This window comes from Typopeltis vanoorti, chromosome 20, assembly GCF_054136105.1.
Source record: "Typopeltis vanoorti isolate ZY-2024b chromosome 20, IOZ_Tvanoo_1.0, whole genome shotgun sequence".
Classification (NCBI taxonomy): domain Eukaryota; kingdom Metazoa; phylum Arthropoda; class Arachnida; order Uropygi; family Thelyphonidae; genus Typopeltis; species Typopeltis vanoorti.
The window spans coordinates 97,645,298-97,664,782 of record NC_143568.1 but is presented as its reverse complement, the minus strand read 5'-3'; the positions used below and the strand labels follow the sequence as shown (position 1 = coordinate 97,664,782).

General features: G+C 33.4%; 1 protein-coding gene across 2 annotated transcripts in view; it reads left to right on the top strand.

Moving 5' to 3' along the window:
- The window catches only part of rogdi (rogdi atypical leucine zipper), a 171,365-nt gene that overhangs the window by 117,184 nt on the left and 34,696 nt on the right, over window positions 1-19,485 (top strand). For both annotated transcript variants that reach the window (XM_090410250.1, XM_090410251.1), the window contains exons 6-7: window positions 3,936-4,046; window positions 13,743-13,841. In XM_090410250.1, coding sequence (XP_090266376.1) covers window positions 3,936-4,046; window positions 13,743-13,841 — 210 coding nt within the window. The remainder of the gene's footprint in view (window positions 1-3,935; window positions 4,047-13,742; window positions 13,842-19,485) is intronic.

Here is a 19,485-nt window from a genome sequence, read left to right as displayed (position 1 = left end):
GGAGATAGGTCGAAACCTACCCAGACTGGTTTCGACCTTTATTGAGGTCTCATCAGTGAGTAGGTAGACTGATAAATACCAAGATTGTAGTGATAATACACGATGAAATCAAGGAGTTTCATTGTGTATTCAAAGAGAATTGTTTAAATTATGGGGATATTTAATCCCATATTATTTCAAAGCCTAATAAGAAACTCTAAGATAGAAATCAAAGAGTTTCATGCTGAAACTTTATCCACCTTTACTGCGAGTTGCCCAGTATTGTACTACCCAGGTATTTGCTTATGCTTGGACTCGCCAAACTTTTATAGCTTGCTATATTTGGCATGAAACTCTTTGATTTCTATCTTAGAGTTTCTTATTCGGCTTTGAAATAATGTGGGATTAAATATCCCCTTAATTTAAATAATTTTTACATCGCTGAAGTGAAGCCTTTTAGCTCTTTATTTCATTAACTTATTAAATACTTTTAATACAGCAATATTGGTAGCCTAATCAATAATTTTTTTTTTAATATAAGTGTTTGTTACATTAAGGCTAAGATCATTGATTACTACAGTCCTAAATTATAATTTATAATGAACTCTTAGAACAAAAGATTATGTGCATAGAATATGTGTCATCCATATTCTTAGGGTGGTTGATAAGAATTCCACAGGCCTCTTTAAATTTGCACTTCTACCATGTTTTGGTATGATGTAATGAACAAATGCCTTTCCAGTCAATTCTGTCTAGAGTATTCAGGACATGAACAGAAAGGCCAAATTTACCATAGCTATTAAATTTAATGTGTCATTTATGTTCCTTTTTTTGGATAGGAATTGTGCATCCTGTTTCATCTATATAAGGCAAACTACAGGTGCACTGGGGAAGTGGATCCTTGGAGGGTTGAATAAGTTCTTTAATTTTTTAGGAGTTTTAAAGGTAGTATTAAGGTTATATTTCTATATTATTCTGGTTATTTTATCTGATATCCGTGTAATGTATGAAATGGCAACAGTTTTATTGTAATCTAGTTTATCTTAATTATCTTGGAAGAATTTTTTGATGGTATTTTTTAGGAAGGTATTGCTGATAACTTTTAACTCATGTTTAAGTGCTTGCTCACTGGAGCAAATCTTTGAAGCCCTTTTTTTACTGTGTTAATGATTTTTTTTTTGTGTTGGGTGGTTGTGGTGGTAAGAGTTAGTGTATATATTGGCTAGTATGTGTAGATTTATTGTAAATAGTGAAGGAAAGACTGTTGGAAGGAAGACGTGTGACAAGTGTATCTAGAAATGGAGGTATGAAAGTTTATTTTTCACTTGGTTAGACTATAATAAATTTAGTCTTGACGTCTATAGACGCCAAGACATCTATAGACGTCAAGTTTGTAATGGATGCGAAGTGCATATTAAAATTATAATATCATTGATATTACGTTGAAATATATGATGGATACGAGGCGTGTGATGATGCATATTTGATCCATAATGGTCGGTGAGGTGGTTAATCCTTTATCCAAGTGTGAGCAAACAAAGTTTGCACCTGAAAGTATCTTCAGGACTGGGATAAGGTGGTATAACACCGGGCAACTCGTTGCAAAGGTGGAACAAGCTAACATCACTCATATCTCAGTATCTCCCATAATGCAAAACACATCTCCTTTTGGTATGTATAATGTTATGCATTAGTGGCCCTTCCCTTAATGCATGACATTATACATATCCGAAAGGAGATGTGTTTTGTATTATGGGAGATACTGAGATAGGAGGGATGTTAGCTTGCTCCACCTTTGCAACGAGTTGCCCGGTGTTGTACCACCTTACCCCAGTCCTGAAGATACTTTCAGGTGCAAACTTTGTTTGCTCACACTTGGATAAAGGATTAAACTAAATTTATTAAATAGAGGTATGTTCTGAATTTCAATTATGAATTGTATGCATTTGTGTTGTTTGTTTAGATGGGGCATCTAATGTCTAGTGGCTATGGGAGAAGATAACAAAAGAATGTCAATGGATCTTTGGGTTTTAAAGTAAAGGAATCTAGAGCACATTACTTAAATCTTCCATATAAAAGTTAGCAGATAAATTCCAAATTAAATAAAATTAAAGTCCAAAGTATTGGATATACGCAATACTTGGAATTTTGTCAGGGCACTTGACACAATGCCTTGGTAAAACTAGGAGAATGGTTGACTAATATGTATCAGATCAATGTGTGGAGGTGCCCAGATTGGAGTACTGCATGCTCCTGTACTCGGGCCATTGTTAAACAACAATGGCGCAAGTATGATCTGAACAAATCGGTTCTGTGGGCATATGCTAATGAATGTCAGCTTGGTGTTGCTAAGTGCAATGTTATGCATTTTGGACAGAGGATATTGTAGGCAGAGTATGTATTACATGAATGGTATTGATACAATTTGTTTGTGAAGCTAAAAGACCTGGTGAGAATGGTTAACATATCTACTCTCCAACTTTTTAATCCCGACATGGATATTTGTGACCATCTTTATATGGGAAGTGACTATCACTGTCTGATTTGAGACCATTGTCACACTTACTGGAGAATCAGAATCCTGAAAGGCTTGAAAAAGTACCATGTTTGGTTTCTAGATTAGGGTTTACAGATTAATTAACTTTTATCTCATTGATGGTACTATTACTAATGCACCTTAGGTTTACAATAATGTTACATGTATTATCAGATATAAGTTTCCAGTTTTAATGAGGAATGCTGATGAAGGAAAGGTTTGTTTATTCTTGAGGACTTTATACGTGGATCATCTGGCAATAAGACTTGAAGTATTATTTGGGACTCATCTGACAGCATTTTGAAGATTGTGTTTAGTCCCAGATTTGCAGATGTATTAGAATATTCTTTCATTATTTTACTTTCAATATTTTTTAGAATGTCAAGAGAGTATTTTTTTTACCCTTATTCACAATGTATTATCAATTTTTTGCAATGCAACTGGGAGCTGGAACTCAGTGTAACTTCTCAGTATCTACAAATTGTTATAATCTCTTTGAATGGTCATTAAAAATAAGAGAAATAAATTTCCAAATTTCTAAACTGTTTTGTACATCTAAGAACTGATTCTATGTATCCTGTTTGAATTTTAAATATATTTAATTATTAGTTGGAATTATTAATCTGTTTAATACAAATTCACATCTGGCCTACAAAAATTAAAGAGAGTATTTTTTTATCCTTGTAAAAAATTAAAGAAATATAAAACATTCCTCATTTCCATCATAAGCACATAAAACAAGGAAGAAAAGTAGTATTTCTGGACTGTGTAAAAATAAATTAAGACATGTATGAAATTAATAAAAATAAATACATTTTAAATAAAAAAATCCCACTCACAAAAGGTTTATGATAATCTTTTGTGGGTGAGATTCTCTCTCTCTCATCATGCTTGCACGCGCGTGCACACACACACACACACACACACCCTTCTTCCCGATGAAATATTTCTAGGGAATGGTCTATTAGATATGGTTTAGGGAGACTGGTCATATCTAATAGACCATTCCCTAGAAATGAATGAGTATGTGCAGTACAATATAATAGCTACAGTGATGTCAGCGAGATCTTCTCATACTGACATTGGCACCTCTATTGAGGATAGATAATAGCAATACATGTGTAAAGATCAAAATCCTCATACTATAATTAATTACATACTATAATAAGAATAGGTGTGATACATTTAGCATTTCTTTAAATTGTAAATGAATTTTTATCAGGTTTTGGACAAATCCTGAATTGGCTGGAAAAAAAAAAGTTTCATCTCTAGAGCAGGATTTTCAGATATTCTAACTCTTAGTACACCCATGATACTAATAAGTTTAAGTTTACAATTTTCATGGGTTGAATAGTGAAAAATAAAGTATAGCTTTGATATCTTTTAAATCCCTGAGCTTCCAAGTTTTGTCTTATTATAGATACAGGATGCTGGAAATCATGTCTTGAGTGCCCTCCAAGTATTTTCATCCATTCCTACTCTTCTGACAACTGGAAAATGTGACTTTAGGTCCGCAGAAGAAGTATCTCAGGTTGGTTGGTTGCTCTATTTCAGTTTACGTTCTAATGCAGCAGTTCAGTTAATTAATATCTTGTTTTTGTTGAGATTTTGCTATTTTTTTTAGCAAAATCTCAACAAATCTCAGGTGCATACTTTTCTTTATATAAGAAATAGTTAAAAAAATGAAGTAGCTTGTTGTTGTTTTGTGTACCATGATAAACTGTTTTTGTGCTCTGAAGATGGATGCTGGATATAATGCCAGTGAAATATCAGCAATAAGTTAATAAATAGTTATTTTCTTATCTTTCTGTGTTCTCATCAGTGCCATTTAAAAATAAATATTAACATGCATGATGAACACATAAGCCTTTCCACACGTTTAATCTCACATTGAATTTCTGTAATATCCTAAGGAAATCAATTCATCCACCTCTTTTCCCACATTAGTGTCTGTCACATATGTTAAAGCAGTAACCTCACTAGGATGCATACCCTTTGCAAAGTGGTCACTCAGTAACTAAACTATTTTTTCTGCCTCTGTTACTTCTCTACCATCTGCACTCATTAAAGTTATTCTTCCATAGTCATTCTTCCTCCTACTTGCCACATAACCAAAAAACTCTTTGGGATTTCCTATTGCCTGTTCGGCTAATTTTTTTCTCATAATCTGATTTTGCCTTCCTTGCCATGCTTGTCACTCACCTTTCTTGCCTGAACTGTTCATTAGTTTGCTGGTCACCTTTCTCTTTCTATCTCCTCCACAGCATTTTCTTCTTCTGCAGCTTGTGCTAAATGATATTACTCATCCATGTAACTCCTATCTGATTAACCCTCCTCTAGTTAAACAATTTAATATTGCTTCCTGTAGATCAGGATTCCCTAAACTTCTTGCTAAAGTAGAGCCCTAAAGCAAAAAAAATTTTTTCGCATAGCCCTCACAACTCAATCTTTAAAATAAACCTGAAAAAAAGGAAGAAATCAATAAACACTTACCATTTTACAATTTAGTGCTCCATAAATGAAAAAAAAAAAAAAGTTCATTTTAATGACTACAGTGCAGTTGTTATTTTGAACTGCAGTTTTTCAGAGTAGTATAATGGACATAACTTGTAGCAGCATATCATTTTCTGCATTTAGTCTGTTTCTATATTTAGTTTTAGTAGCTGCATATAGTGAGAATGTTTTTTTTGCTGAGATGTTGGAAAACGTATCAAAAACTTTGATTTCATTCAGTTCATTAATTAAAAAAAAGTGAATGGTTGTAAACAAGATACGTGGAACCCTAGAATTTCAGTTGTGGAAACCCTGCCCTAGATGACCCTTAATTATATTCCGTGCCCTACTAACATCCTTAATCTGCAGTGTTTTATGCCATGGCACAGATTTAAGCTTCTTCCTAAGCTTGTAATAATCACCAGCCTTGTTGTTCCACATATACCACCCCTTATTGATAGAATATTCCTCATGTTTTACAATCTCCTAAATCAAGACTGCATGGCCACTTTCACCAAAAGGGGGCAATATGATCACTTTGATTATGGATAGCTCTTCTGATCCTATGACCAGATCAGTACTCTCTCAACCCTAGGCCCCTCCATCCCATGCTGCCTTAAGTAATTATCTCTTAGCAAGTGTATAAATTCTAATTCCTTCCAGTCTATATCTCCATAGTTGAAGTCCCTCATAATAATCACTCGACCTGTACTCATTGATATTACTAATTTGGTGATGCATATCTTCCAGATCATCTGTGAAACTCCCTGAGTTATATCAACACCAAATGTATATTTTGTCTTCCTTGATCTCACACCAGTGTGCTTGAAATAAACAGCTATCCTCCCACCTATCTCCTGTCCTTTTTGGCTGCAATTCATTCGCTATCATCAGAAGTACCCTTCCTATCTTCCCTGACAATAATAAACCCTTCACATTCTATCCCTGTAACTACATCGTCTGCTGTTACCAAATCTCACTAATGCCTATAACTTTTGGTGAGGTTGATCTAACCAATGCCCAAAACTCCTCCCTCTTGTTCCTGATATTTCTGGCATCAGTATGTAGGAACTGCAGCATTTCTTTAGGCCCTTACCCACCTTTACTTCCTGAATTGACTCCCCTATTCAATATTTATGCTTGAGAGATCAGATTCTGCACTTGGCCATACTCACACTCACTCACCCATGGGGTGAGTGAGTGTGAGAATGGCCAAGAGTGTGAGAAAATGGTATGGCAAGAGACTTAGTCTTCACCTTCTCGCTCTTCAGTTTTGCCTCTTCTAACAACTCCTTTACATCCTCCTGTATAGAATACTTCTTGCCTCTTAAGTCATTTGTGCCCACCAGGACAGTCTGTATGGAAAATCTCTGCAAAAGCATGTGGAAATTTTCCAGGTCTGAAGCATTTTGTCCATGAAGCAGTTACTCATGGTTCATTACATAATTTAAAATCTTATACAAAGAAAAATGAATAAATCCTCCATTAATTTAGGTGACTGCTCATTTTAGGAATATATCATTTAAGAGTGCTCCCATTGACTTGTTGGAATATTCATTAATAAATGGGTACTTCCTTGAAGAACTCACTCATATAGATTTGCTAGGGTTTCCATTCTACAAAACAGGCAAGCCATACAATTTACTGGCCTGTTCTTCTGACCTCACAGCCTTATTTGCTTTGATCGTAATTCCAGACAGTCACAATCCTTGAAGATGCCATGAATTAACTCAATAACAGAACTAAATTGTCAGTATACAAAAGAAAGAAAATAATGCCACGCCATATTTTAACTAAACTCTCTATATACAGTAGTGGTAGAAAGGTTTTCACCTGTTTGAGTTATATATTATAGTTCACAATTGATAAAGATTCTAGTAAGAGCCAAAATGTATTGAGATGGTAATACTCTCATGTATTATAATGGCAGATATCTTCTTTATGTTTTCCATAAATGTAACTGCTCAAAGCTTTCAGAGGGATACTTTTAATACCTTATAATGAAGTAGATACTCCTTGTGTGCACATGTATCAACTCCACACATGAGAAGTCACACAACTTATAACACAATAGTGCTTTTGTGTGGGCTGGTCATTCCATGTGAAATTATCAGATTAAAAATTAAATTGAAATAATTGCATAATTTTGATTTTTAAAGAAAGTGAGTTAATTACCCATTTAAATTTTTCCTGCCATTCTATTAATTATGACAGCTAATTTTATTTGGTGGATCCACACAAGTTTTACAGTTTTGGATTGGTTTAAAATTAATCACAGCTTATTTCAAAATTGTTCGATTTCTAATTTTTTACTGTTATTTTAATGCTTAATCACTATGCACCCTTTTATTTCTTATTTACATTTTAGAAACAATTTTTTTTAAGATTGTGGGCATTTGCTTTAGGAGTTCCAAGTGCTGTTTTTTCCTGATTTTCCACTCTTCAGTGTAGGCCTTAAGTTGAATCCACAAATCTGATTTATCGTATGTTTCATTTGTATACAGTAATCCCTCGATTGGTGCACCTAATGCGTTCTTTAAAACAGGCGCATTAATCAAAAATGCACTAATCAAATATAATAACCTATGGGAAAAAGTATAATTCGTGCAATTTGAGGGATGAACCTTAATTTTTTTTATAAAAGAATTAAAGTATGTCTCAGGGCCTAGTTAAAGGAAAACCATGAAGCTGAAAGACAATTAAATATATTCAGAATATTAATTTTATTATTCTACTTCTTAACAAAGAATTGAGCAAACATAGTTTGGTGGGCATTTTGTTTCGTTTTTTCACACAACCAATGTTATGGCCCTATTGCTTCTTCTACTCTTCTGCAAATTTTACTGCTTCTCTCTTCATCAGGGTCAGCCTCCAAGCATTGCTGCTTAAAAACTTCGATTGTACGAAAAATATTTTCAAATTATTTCTGTGAAATCTCTTTGGCTGGTTATCAGTGGTTAAATTTTCTTCATATTCTTTGGGATCTTCCTGCTGTGCATCAAAATTTAGCAGGTCGGAATTGCTCAATTCTTCAGAATGAGATTTAACTAACTCTTGGGCGTTTTCATTGAAGGGGAGAAAAAAATGAAGGACATAAGAATTGGTCGCCAACACACAAAATCACGTGCTTTATAAATAAAATTTTCCAACTGTTATACAAGCAAAATAGTTATCTCTTTATAAACTACAATGATCACAAAAGAGAAGTTAATTTTCCAACGTTTAATAATAAACAACTCATCCCAGAAGATGGATTGATTACCCTATTATCGGAATGGATTCTCCTTTTTGTGACATGCACAGAAGTGTCTAAGGGTCTCGAATCTGTGGGCATACTATAGCAGATGATATAAATTTTGGCGGTAAATATTCGGAACATTATATACATAGTGTACATGGAAGTAGTGCTGTGTGTCATTAAAAATAACTTTGTAAAATGTTTTAAATCAGTAACTAAATTATTTCATTCTGGTGAGTGATTTTTTAAAATAGTTATAAAAATTTATAGATAGAAAATTTTTAAAATCTGTAACATTTATTTTTAAGATGTATATAGGCACACTAATTGAATTTGGGTATTGAAAAAAATGATGCACAAATTGGGGGCGCACAAATCGAGGGATTACTGTATAGTGGAAATATGTATGCTCCTTTGATCAAGTTCCTTTATTTCTGACCCAGTTCTCAGATCCATAACTTAAAACTGTCTTATATATTGCTCATTTATTGTTTTAATTGATTTCTTTCTTATTCCATATAAATTTATTCAACTGGATTGCCACCATACCAGCTTTGCTTATCCTGTTGTCTGTTTCATATTTAATTTGCCCACTTCACTAAAAACTGTTCCTGAAGCTAAAATTTACTAGTTTATAGGTTCTTCATTGACAGAGCAGCTGAATTTTTCTATCTTCCTGCTTGTTTTCATAGCTTTGATCATTCTGTTGCTGATTTTCCTGTCAAATTTGTTACAGTTGTTATTCAATTTATTTAGAGAATCCTGGAGATTTGCACTGGATGTATTTAGGAGTATAATACATCCAGTTCTTTGCTCTTTGCTTTATCATTTACATAAAGCAAAGAGCTAAGTTTTATGTAGGTTCTATTATTAAAGGTTTGAATGAGAGAGTCTACGAAATCTATTTTCCATGAGGGAGAATGAGCAAGATAATTAGTGCTTTGGATACAAGAAGTAAATAGACAAGAGAAGTTAGTGGTGGTTGTTAGTTATATTATCCCAACTAGATTTTTTATTTAGAGTGATGAATAAATGGACTTGGCTGCCAGAGTCTGTTTTGAGTACCATATTAATTGAATGTATTCAAGGTGAGATGTGATAGTTATTGTGTGGATGTTATGGACCTCCTGTGAGGGAGACCCATATTATTCATGCAATATTCCATGGTGATTCTCATGTAATAGTAATGGAATAGTTTACTATTTATCAGACCTTCAAAACAGTGACACTTCAATTAGCTGACCCATGTATCTCAACTGACCTTTTGTAGAGCACCATGTAATTTTACTTCAATTATCTGACCCTTCAGTTATCAGAATTTGCTGTTCTGATAATTGAAGGGTTGAATATACAGTATATTACTGTAATATAAAAATAATATTCAATTAGCAAATGCTCAAATATTATTATTACGTGACACCTCCAGGGAGTCCAAAGACTCATCGAGGGAGGAAGTACAAAAGCATTGTAGCGCTTAGTGCATAATTTCTAAGACCAAATTCTGGATGATTGCAATAGAGCTGCCATAGAATAACCATTCTATATAAAATTTTTATATAAAAAAAAGAGAAAAGATTACCATGGAACTTCCATTCTAAGTTTTGTAGGTAAGATTTCTGCATATAGAAAGTTAAGAGAAACTTAGGAAAGAACAAGCTGGTTCAAATCAAATATTAGTTGTTAGGATCAGATTTTTACTTTAAGACAAATAATCAAAAAAATTATGTAAAAGGAATCCGTGTTTTAGTTTTCTTGATTTAGAATGAGAATATGATATGTTACGAGAAAAGTGATTCAAAATATTAAGATTAAGTTATGTAAATAGTACATTATAAAGAACAGTATATTGCCTATATTTAAGTTGAAAGTCAGCAGTTAGAATTGAAGGTGTTGGAAGATTGCTTGATGTAAAATCAGGTGTAAGACAAGGTGCACACTATCTCTACTGTGTTATTCATTTGTATGATCACATTATAAAGGAAAGTGGAATTAAATCTGGTTATCAAAATCGACATATTCAGTCCAGTTCTTTACTTTATTCATATGATATACCTCTGGAGAAGGATGCTTCATTTTCCTTGAATAGGAAAAAGAACTAATCCCATCAGCAACAGTTGAATCTTGAAATGAGTCTCTGCAACATGGTGGAGAGAAGAATCTTCAGATATTTTGGACATATCTCAAGAAGAGAGAAAGGGAGAGAAAACATTAAAAACTGCTCATGCAGGTAAAATGTTAGGAGCTAGAGGAAGAGGAGGCAGGTCCCCATGGGAGATGGCTGCATCAAATTCCTGCTCTAATTCATTGGCTCACAAGTCCTCATTTATGGGAGGAATTGACTAAGAAGAAGAAGATGTCTCTGGATGATGATGATCCTAATTTGCCTGTCCAACACCTTAATGACCAATCAGAGATGCTGATTGGTTGTTTCTGTTCTAGCTAAACACTTGTATAATGGAATTGTTTGCCTTTCTTTCATTGATTAGGAATTGTACTTGAATTGAGAATACAGTCGAATAACCAAGAGAATTAACAAAGACACTGTTAATTCTCTTGCACATGAGCCCTTGCAGATATACCATCTAATACTACTATTGTGTTTGAATCAAGGCTTTTGCAATAGCTGTAATTTCTCTCATTCATATTTATCCTTTCATTTAGTTCTACCTGAGCATGAGAACTAATGGGTCTGCCTGGAATATACCTAACAAAAGTAGTCACTTTTGTCAGGTACATCCAGTGACCATATCACTTAAAATTAGTGGTCAGCTATTTTTAAAGCATTTGACACTTTCTTACATTATGCATTCACTATAATTATTCTTCCATAATCAATTTTCCTTTTACTTTCCACATAACTATAAAATTATCTAATGTTTTTCTTTGTCTGTAAGCCTAACTTGTTTTCATATACTCTGATTTCATCATGTTTGTCTATCTTCTGTTTACTGCTCTTAGGCCTGGTTATCACATTTCTTCCAGTATTGGATTTACATTTTTTTTTTTTTATGCAAAAGTATTATTCATTCATTTAACTTCTATTGTGATTAGTTTTTTGATTGGAGATTCTTCACTCAAAAAATTCTTCAGATATCCTTTGATCATTTCCTATGCACTGCTGATTCTTTTATAATGCAGTATTTTTTCATCAAGCACTGCTTCTAGTTGCTTTCTCAGGCTACCATAATCATATGCCATATAATTCTACATATGTATCTTTTTTATTCATAGATATCACTCATGGATTTGAGAATTGAATTAGAAATAAAACAGTTAATCAAAGACAAGACACCACATACATGAGAGTTCTTGTGGGAAGGGGAATGAAGTGAATGGGTGGCATTAGTGGCAGAATTATATTAAAAATGAAGACATTCAAGAAATAAGTATATGTAATGTTAAAAAACATCTGCCAACTAAAACGTACTCTTCCCTGTGAGAATGTGTGATTTATGAAAAAAGAGCATTAAAGTTGTTACTATCAATCTTATGCAACATAATCCTGAATATGAATATTCACATTTTCTTTGGAAAAATTAGTGAGTTTGGACTCAGCTGAAGTGTTGCCATGCTTGCTGTATCAATTATTGCAGTATTTAATAATGAGTTATGAGATATTATCTATAATAATCTTACTATTTCTGTTATAACAGTGTCTTATAATCACCCCTCTTATAGTCTGCAGGAATCCATCAAATTTAATTGTTATTTCTCAGATTTCGGATAATTCTGTCAGATCTTACATTTTTGTCTTCTTAGACATTATTAACTTCACTGATTCACTTAGATCTGATCATTCCTCTGGATCTCTTTCCTGTCATCCTGGATTCTAACAGTTTTGTTATCCTTTCTTCGCTCATTCTTTTCAAGTGACCATATCACCTTAAATTAGTGTAGAATTAATATAAATCTGTATTACTGTAATAAACAATAAAATTTTATTCATACCATGTGATCTTCTAATTACGAATCACACTCACAGAAGCTTTGTGTAAGTGAATTAAGTTCATTAATGATAAATTAAGAATATGTTAAGGGATCTTGTTTTATATTCTCATTAGTAGTAGCAAAACCGAAGTTTGGAAACATTTTATTATTTTTAAATGAAATATATTTTCAGTTAAATGTTTCTTACACTTTTGGAAACATGATACTAATTAAAATTCTTCAAAAACGTTTTTTAAATTGCAACATTTTTGCTTTCCATGCTCACCTCCCTGATTTTAAGTTGAGAACTATCTGTGTTCAGAAATTTCAGTGGTTTTTGTTTTGATTTTTTTAAAAAAAATTTTCATGATTATATTATTTACTTGAATATAACTTGCACTTTTTTTCCCCCAAAATTAAAATTAAAAAATCGTGGCATGAGATATATGTTGGGATTTTTGGAAACTAATTTTTTGAGGAAAAAACTAAATCAATGTTTATAATTAAATCCTCAGTATTCATTATAATTTATAGTTGCTCACATTATTTATAAAATGAATGTATTTAAATTTTAATTATAAATGTTATTTACACGATCAGCCATTCACCTTCATCATTCAATATATTTGAGCGACAATGCTCAGGTAATTAAATTAAAACAAAGTCATCTGCCTAAATAGCGTCATCTTCATTCCCATCTAGGGCATTAGAGATGTCCATTTTTAAAAAACTTACCAATTATTTCTAGCAAAATCATGATCTCAAAATCCAGTTGCACAAAAGTTCTAATGATGGTCTCTTAATCTTCCCTGTTGGGGTCAAGTCGTAGCCAACGGCTGCAATCCGCTCCATGTAGAACCTAAACATCACCTATTCACTGCTTCACCCCTGTGCAATTCAAGATCAAGTAGAAGTCATTGCTCTCACTTCTACACTTCCTCTACTTGTTGCTTCCATCTCTATGCATATGATTGGTGCAGTATTAACAAAAGATCACACTACTTAACCACAAATGCAGGTCAACATTTGTTGAGTTGAAATGCTGATTCTCTTCAACTGAGTTCCAAAATATCTGAAACTGCCATAACAAAATTCATTATCTATTTTTAAAGTTTGAAATTTTTTTTCATGTGCGAGGTATATGAAAAACTTTAATTTCTTTTTCATAAAGTAAAACAGGGGTGCGAGATATATGTGAGGGCGAGTTATATTCAAGTAAATACAATATATATGTATTATTCAGCAATCCAAATTTTTGGCACTTATCTGTGATGACAAGAAAGTGCAGATTAAAAAAAGGATATACTTCCCCAAGCAGCTGTATTCATAGTGCTCAAGTTTCACTCTTTATTCTCAATGACCTCCATGCATTTTATTCTCTTTATGCTTGGGGCTACTGATAACAAGTAAGCGAGAAAGCTTTTAAGCCTTATGATGAAATCAGTGTTTTCATTTCCATAGTATTATTTAAAAAGGCAAATGATTTATTGAAGTGTGTTATCCAAAAGTCTCATTTTTTTTTTTTTTTCTTGTACATATTTTAAAGTAAAATGTTTAAATTTAAAACAGGTTGTAAGCACCTTAATGAGCTGTTTACAAAGGGGTAGAGCTTGCCTTGTGATTCCTAAAAAGAGGACTATTGATGAACTAAAAAGTAGTCGAAATATGGTAAGTAGAAAATATGGTATAGAGAATAATGCACCCTATAGAGACTGATTACACACACACACACACATGTCTATGTGTGATCATTCTCTATATTTTTCAGAGATTCTAATGGTTGTTAAAATTAAGATTATGTTATAATAGTTTTGTTTATACATTTTTTAAAAACTTCATTCATTGATTTTGACTAATGGATTCAGTGTCTAATGATTATGCCCATCTGCTGTGTAGCAAACAACTAGTATGATTGTGACAGTGGCATTGCATGCCCATTTCTGTTGGGTGTGCTGTTGCAGCTTATGCATCCTGCACTACAAAATTCATGTGAGTTTGACCATATGATTGCATTTTTATCGATGTATGAAAGTTTCACGAGTGTATACACTCTTGAATAGCACACAAGACTCTTGAAGAGTGTATAGCACATCAATGCAATTAATTGTAAGATAACTGAATACTTTAATTTATTGATTATTTGTAACCAATCTGCACAGATTGGGGTACAGTGTGTTTGTTTTAAGATACTGTATATTAGAAAACAACAATGAGTGAGAATGCTATATTTGGTTAGTATATTTGAATTACTTAAAGGTGTAAAATTTGAAACAGGAGGATGAGACTTACCTCCTTCGAATACGATACTGTTTCCTGTTGCAGATATGGGCAAAAAGTTATAAATTTATCGAAAATTATATATTAAAAACTTGTCTATATTATACATAAAAACTTGCCTACCACATCAGTTCATACTTCATGCACACAAAACAGATGAAACTCAGAAAACAAAAACAGCAATTCTTGACAAATGCCAACATTCAATTGGATTGGTTGACACAATTACCAATCACAGCCTCTAGGTGTTATTGTCTCAGAGCTCACCTTGCCTCGTTCAAAACTACTAGAATGCTAAGAATTTGATCCTCTGCACCATCTGTACATCTTTTCAAAGGGCTCAAAGGTATATGTATTTTGAACGCACACCCAGGCTATTAATGTGAATGTGATATAATGTTTACATATCGAAAAGCGTTATCTTTATGAAGCATTAGTATATTGTGTTTACTTTTAGGAATCACGCAAAGTCTGGAAACAGTTAGGGAAGTCAGGAATAAATGCAAAAATATAATATCTGTGATATTGTTATTTGGTGGATGAGCACTGCACACATAGCACACCTGGAGAAATTGTGACAATATATATGATTTAGAAATAAACAGGACAGAAGCAAATGAAATTTTTCCAAGCAACAAATATAAGATTGTTATCCTCAAGTAGTAACAATAAGAGAATGGAGTACTTATAGCATTCAATACCAAATACGAAGATAATCTTCTTGAATGGCAGACAATATCTTGTAGTGATATGGGCAAATATCAAATTTGGTAACTGGACAATGAGCCTTATTTGTACAGTGTTTGGGTAAAGTAACGGACTAGGGCTGGAGGCTAGACACTGTAGAAGTAGGTAATGAGGAGTTGGTTCCTAAGGACAAAATTATATTATAAATGGGCCCTTAATCCAATGCAGGTGGTCATAAGTCAATTCTTTCATTTTTGTCTATTCCAAGAACTACCTGAGCAATGAAGAATGTTTGCATAGTTACCAAAATTTGTATTGTATATCCATGTAGTATGCTCATTATAAAAGTGAGCAGTTGTATGGGAATATGTGTAGATTAAAATCATTGTGGCTTTTTGCTCATTACAGCTGTGATCTCTCTTTTTCCTGTGTTCATTACAACAAAGTTTGACTGTATTGATTTTTTTTTTTTCATTTTTAGAAATTATGGACTTTACAGCCGTGTTATAAATAATTCTTTTAATATCCCGACGTTTCGATTTTCATATTAAGATCATCTGGAGCATACACATATATACAGGACAAGCATACACATATATACAGGAAAAGCACTAGTTGTCTACATCACACTAAAACATGGTATGAACGCAAATTTTAGGAAGCCTGTGAGATTATTATCAACCACCCCAATCTGAACAATAATGGTGGTCTAAAAATTCCAAACATATGGAAGGCATTTATTCTACCCGCTGAACCTTCCTCTCTAAGAGCAACTATAAACAGGACTGTAGAAAATCTAGGATCCTAAATCAAAACAATTGTAATGCTAAAAATAAGATATCATTGTTACCGAAAGAAAACTATCTGTAAGAAAGAATGTTTATTCATGTTATCATAAATAGATTTTAGCTTGATGTAGTTTATAAATAATGAATTTTTTTTTTTTTTTTTTCAAAAGAGGTCATGCCAGTAGAATAACATGTGATCAAATCATTATTTCTGTAGCTTACTGTATGTAATGTAACTCAGCTTGTCCTGTATATTTGTGTATGCTCCAGATGATGATCTTAATATGAAGATCGAAACATCAGGATATTAAAAGAGTTATTTATAACATGGTTGTAAAGTCCATAATTTCTAAAGATGAATGCTGATCACCATGTAAGACTAAAAGAAAGGATTTGACTGTATTGTTTTTCTTTTGGTAATGTTTATATCATGAAACACTGTTATGAATAAACACCAACATCTGAACCTATTTATATGTATAATAATAGTGCCAGGTACCTATTAATTTTCAGAAGTTGGGGCTAAAGGAGTTCTTTCTATTCCCTTTGGAGAATAGAGGAAGCCATTAAGAGGATGTTTATTTATAGATTTACAGCCTTTTGTGATTGAGATTCATAAAAATTACTTTCAAACTTATTAAATTAGTTAAGCAGTAACAAAACTATGGTAAATATCTGAGGACTGTGGTAATGAGTATTGTTAATAGAAAAAACTAACAGAAATCTCAGATGTGGAAAGGTAGCCGGAGAGCAGACGATTTTTTAGGCTCAAGGATATTTGGTGAATGCCATTGATTTGTAACGCTGCAGAAAGATAATTTTTTTTTTTTTTAATTTTTGCTAATAATGTTGAGTGAATTTATTATATTCATTATTTTATAAGTGTACATGATAGACTGAGTTATTAATATGTAAATAAAACATATTTCCTTAAATTAGAATAGCTATATTGTTGGTATGGCACCAGAAAATGGTGGCCAAGACATCTGTTGGGCAAGCTAAATTTGCATGTTTTGTGTAGTGTAAAATTTATGAGATGTACTCATAATGAAAGTTGAAAGATTTGTGGAAGGAGGGTGAAACTCATAAGAGAGTGTGTAATAAATGCTTTGAAAGTAATTGCAGGGAGAACAAATTATGTGATAGTAGAGAGAGAGCATTGATACAAGATCAGTAAATGTAAATATTTACATATTGGTGATAATACTGAAAGTGTGGTGGCAGAAGTAAGCCTAAAAGAAAATTGTAAAGAAATATCAAGAGAGAATGAGCACAAGCAAACAATTATTTACAGCGATTCTATGATAAATGGAGTTTTTCATAAAAGCACTACAAAATTTTGTTTCCCTGGTGCAAAAATCAATAATGTTAGTAATGCTGTCAGAATACAGATGAAAGAATTAATTGTTTTGGCTGGAACCAATGACCTGAGAGATGAGAAATATTGTATGAGAGCAGCTATCAGAGAGTTGTTGGAAGAAGCAAAAAAAGAAGAGCAACAAGGTAAAGTTTGTGAGTCTGCTGCCACACTATGATAGAGGTAAACTGAGAAAGAGAGAGCAATGATAGCTAATTAATTAATATTCCAGTTGTACAAATAATGTAGAGTTTGTGGACCTATGGCTTGAATTTGATGGGTAGAAAAATTTGTACAATGCTGATGGACTGAATTTAAATGGATTCAGAGTTAGGTGTCTGGAGAGAGTTTTATTCACTGAGAGTGTGGAAGTGCAAAGTCAGGAAAGCTAAAACAATTAGGATGAATGTGTGTGTGTGTGTGTGTGTGTGTGTGTAGGCACCCATGAAGCGAACGAGTGTGGATGAACAAGAAATGTGGAATCTAGTTTTCTCAGGCAACAATATTTAATGAAATAGTCAAGTCAGAGGGGGGGGGGGGCCTAAGGAGATGCTACACTTTCTATATACTAATGCTAGAATATAAGATGATTTCTGATGATTTGGCTTGACTTGGCTAACAGCAGATGACATGGTTACAGGGATAGAATGTGATGGATTTAGTATTTTCTGGGAGGACAGAGTAGACAGGACAAGGGATAAGGTACTGTTGATGATAGCAGATGAACTGCAGCTAACAAGATTAGGAGCCAGTCAGGCAGATGGCAGTTCCTTTGAGTCGGTCTGTTGTGAGATCAAGGCCAATAGGACAAAATATAAAATTGGTTGTGACTGTTGGCCAAGGGTGCCAGGTATGATGTGGAAGATATGCATCAGCAGATTAGTCCAATGGGTGCAAGTTGATTAATTGTTATGGGAGACTTCAACTTTGCAGACATAGGTTGAAGAAGGATAAATCACATGGCAGGAAGGAAATGAAATTTATACACTTACTGAGAAATAATTACTTGAAGCAGAATGTGACAAAGGGGGACTCAGGGTATGAGAGTGTTAAATTTTGTTATAGGATCAGAAGACCTGTCCATAACTAAGGTGGCTACATTGCCTCCATTTGGGGGAAGTGATCATGTGGTCTTTACTTTGGATGTAGCAAAACATGGAAATTCCATTTAAGAAAGGACATATGTGATACTATCAGGCAGGTGATTATGATACACTTAGGAGACAGCTTGAAGCAGTACCATGGCATAAAGATTTGCAAGGGTAGGATGCTTACAGTGCATCGAGGATAGGCAACTGTTATCTGGAGGAAGTAATATCACACTGTATATTCAAAGTCAGGAAGGTAAATCAGGTAGGAGTTAGATGGATGAGTAGTATCATTAGGCATCAGCTGCAAAAAAAGAAAATGTTGTGGAGAGTATACAAGGAGAAAGATGACAAGATAACTCACGAACATTTCAAGGATCAGACAAGAAAGGTGACCAGCATGATAAGAAAGGCAAAATCAGATTATGAGAAAAAAATCGCCGAACAGATGACAGGAAATCCCAAAGAGTTTTTTCGTTATGTGGCAAGTGGGAGGAAGAATGACCATGGAGGGATAATTTTAATGAGTGGAGAGGTTGAGAGGTAACAGGCAAAAACGAAATTGTTGAGCTACTTGAGTGATCGTTTTGCAAAGGTATATCATCTAAGTGAAAATATTTTTATGACAGAGGTGACAGGGACTGAATTTAAGAGCAGAAGTTGATGAACTGGAGGTACTTAGTATATTGCAGAATCTGAATGCAAATACAGCTGTGTGATTAGATGGGATATTGGCTCATATTTTAAGAGAATGTGCAGAGAAACTGGTGATGATTTTTGATTAGGCTGTTTAATTTAAGTCTCAGTTCTGGCAAAGTTCCAGGAGAGTGGAAGGAGGACAAAATAGTTCCTTTGCATAAAGGAATTTCTTAGTCTTTGGTAGCAAATTATAGACCAATTATAGGCCTCTGGAGTGGTGGTAAAAGTACTGAAAAAGTTGGTTAAAAAGAGAATTCAGGAATGGGTGGATAAGAATATGATGCTTTATGAGGGGCTGCATATCTTTGTGAAGGGTTGGTCGTGTCTTAGTAATATACTAACTTTTTATGATAAGGTTGACATCTAAGTTGGATAAATGAAATGGCTATGCTATGATACTGCTGGCATTTGACACT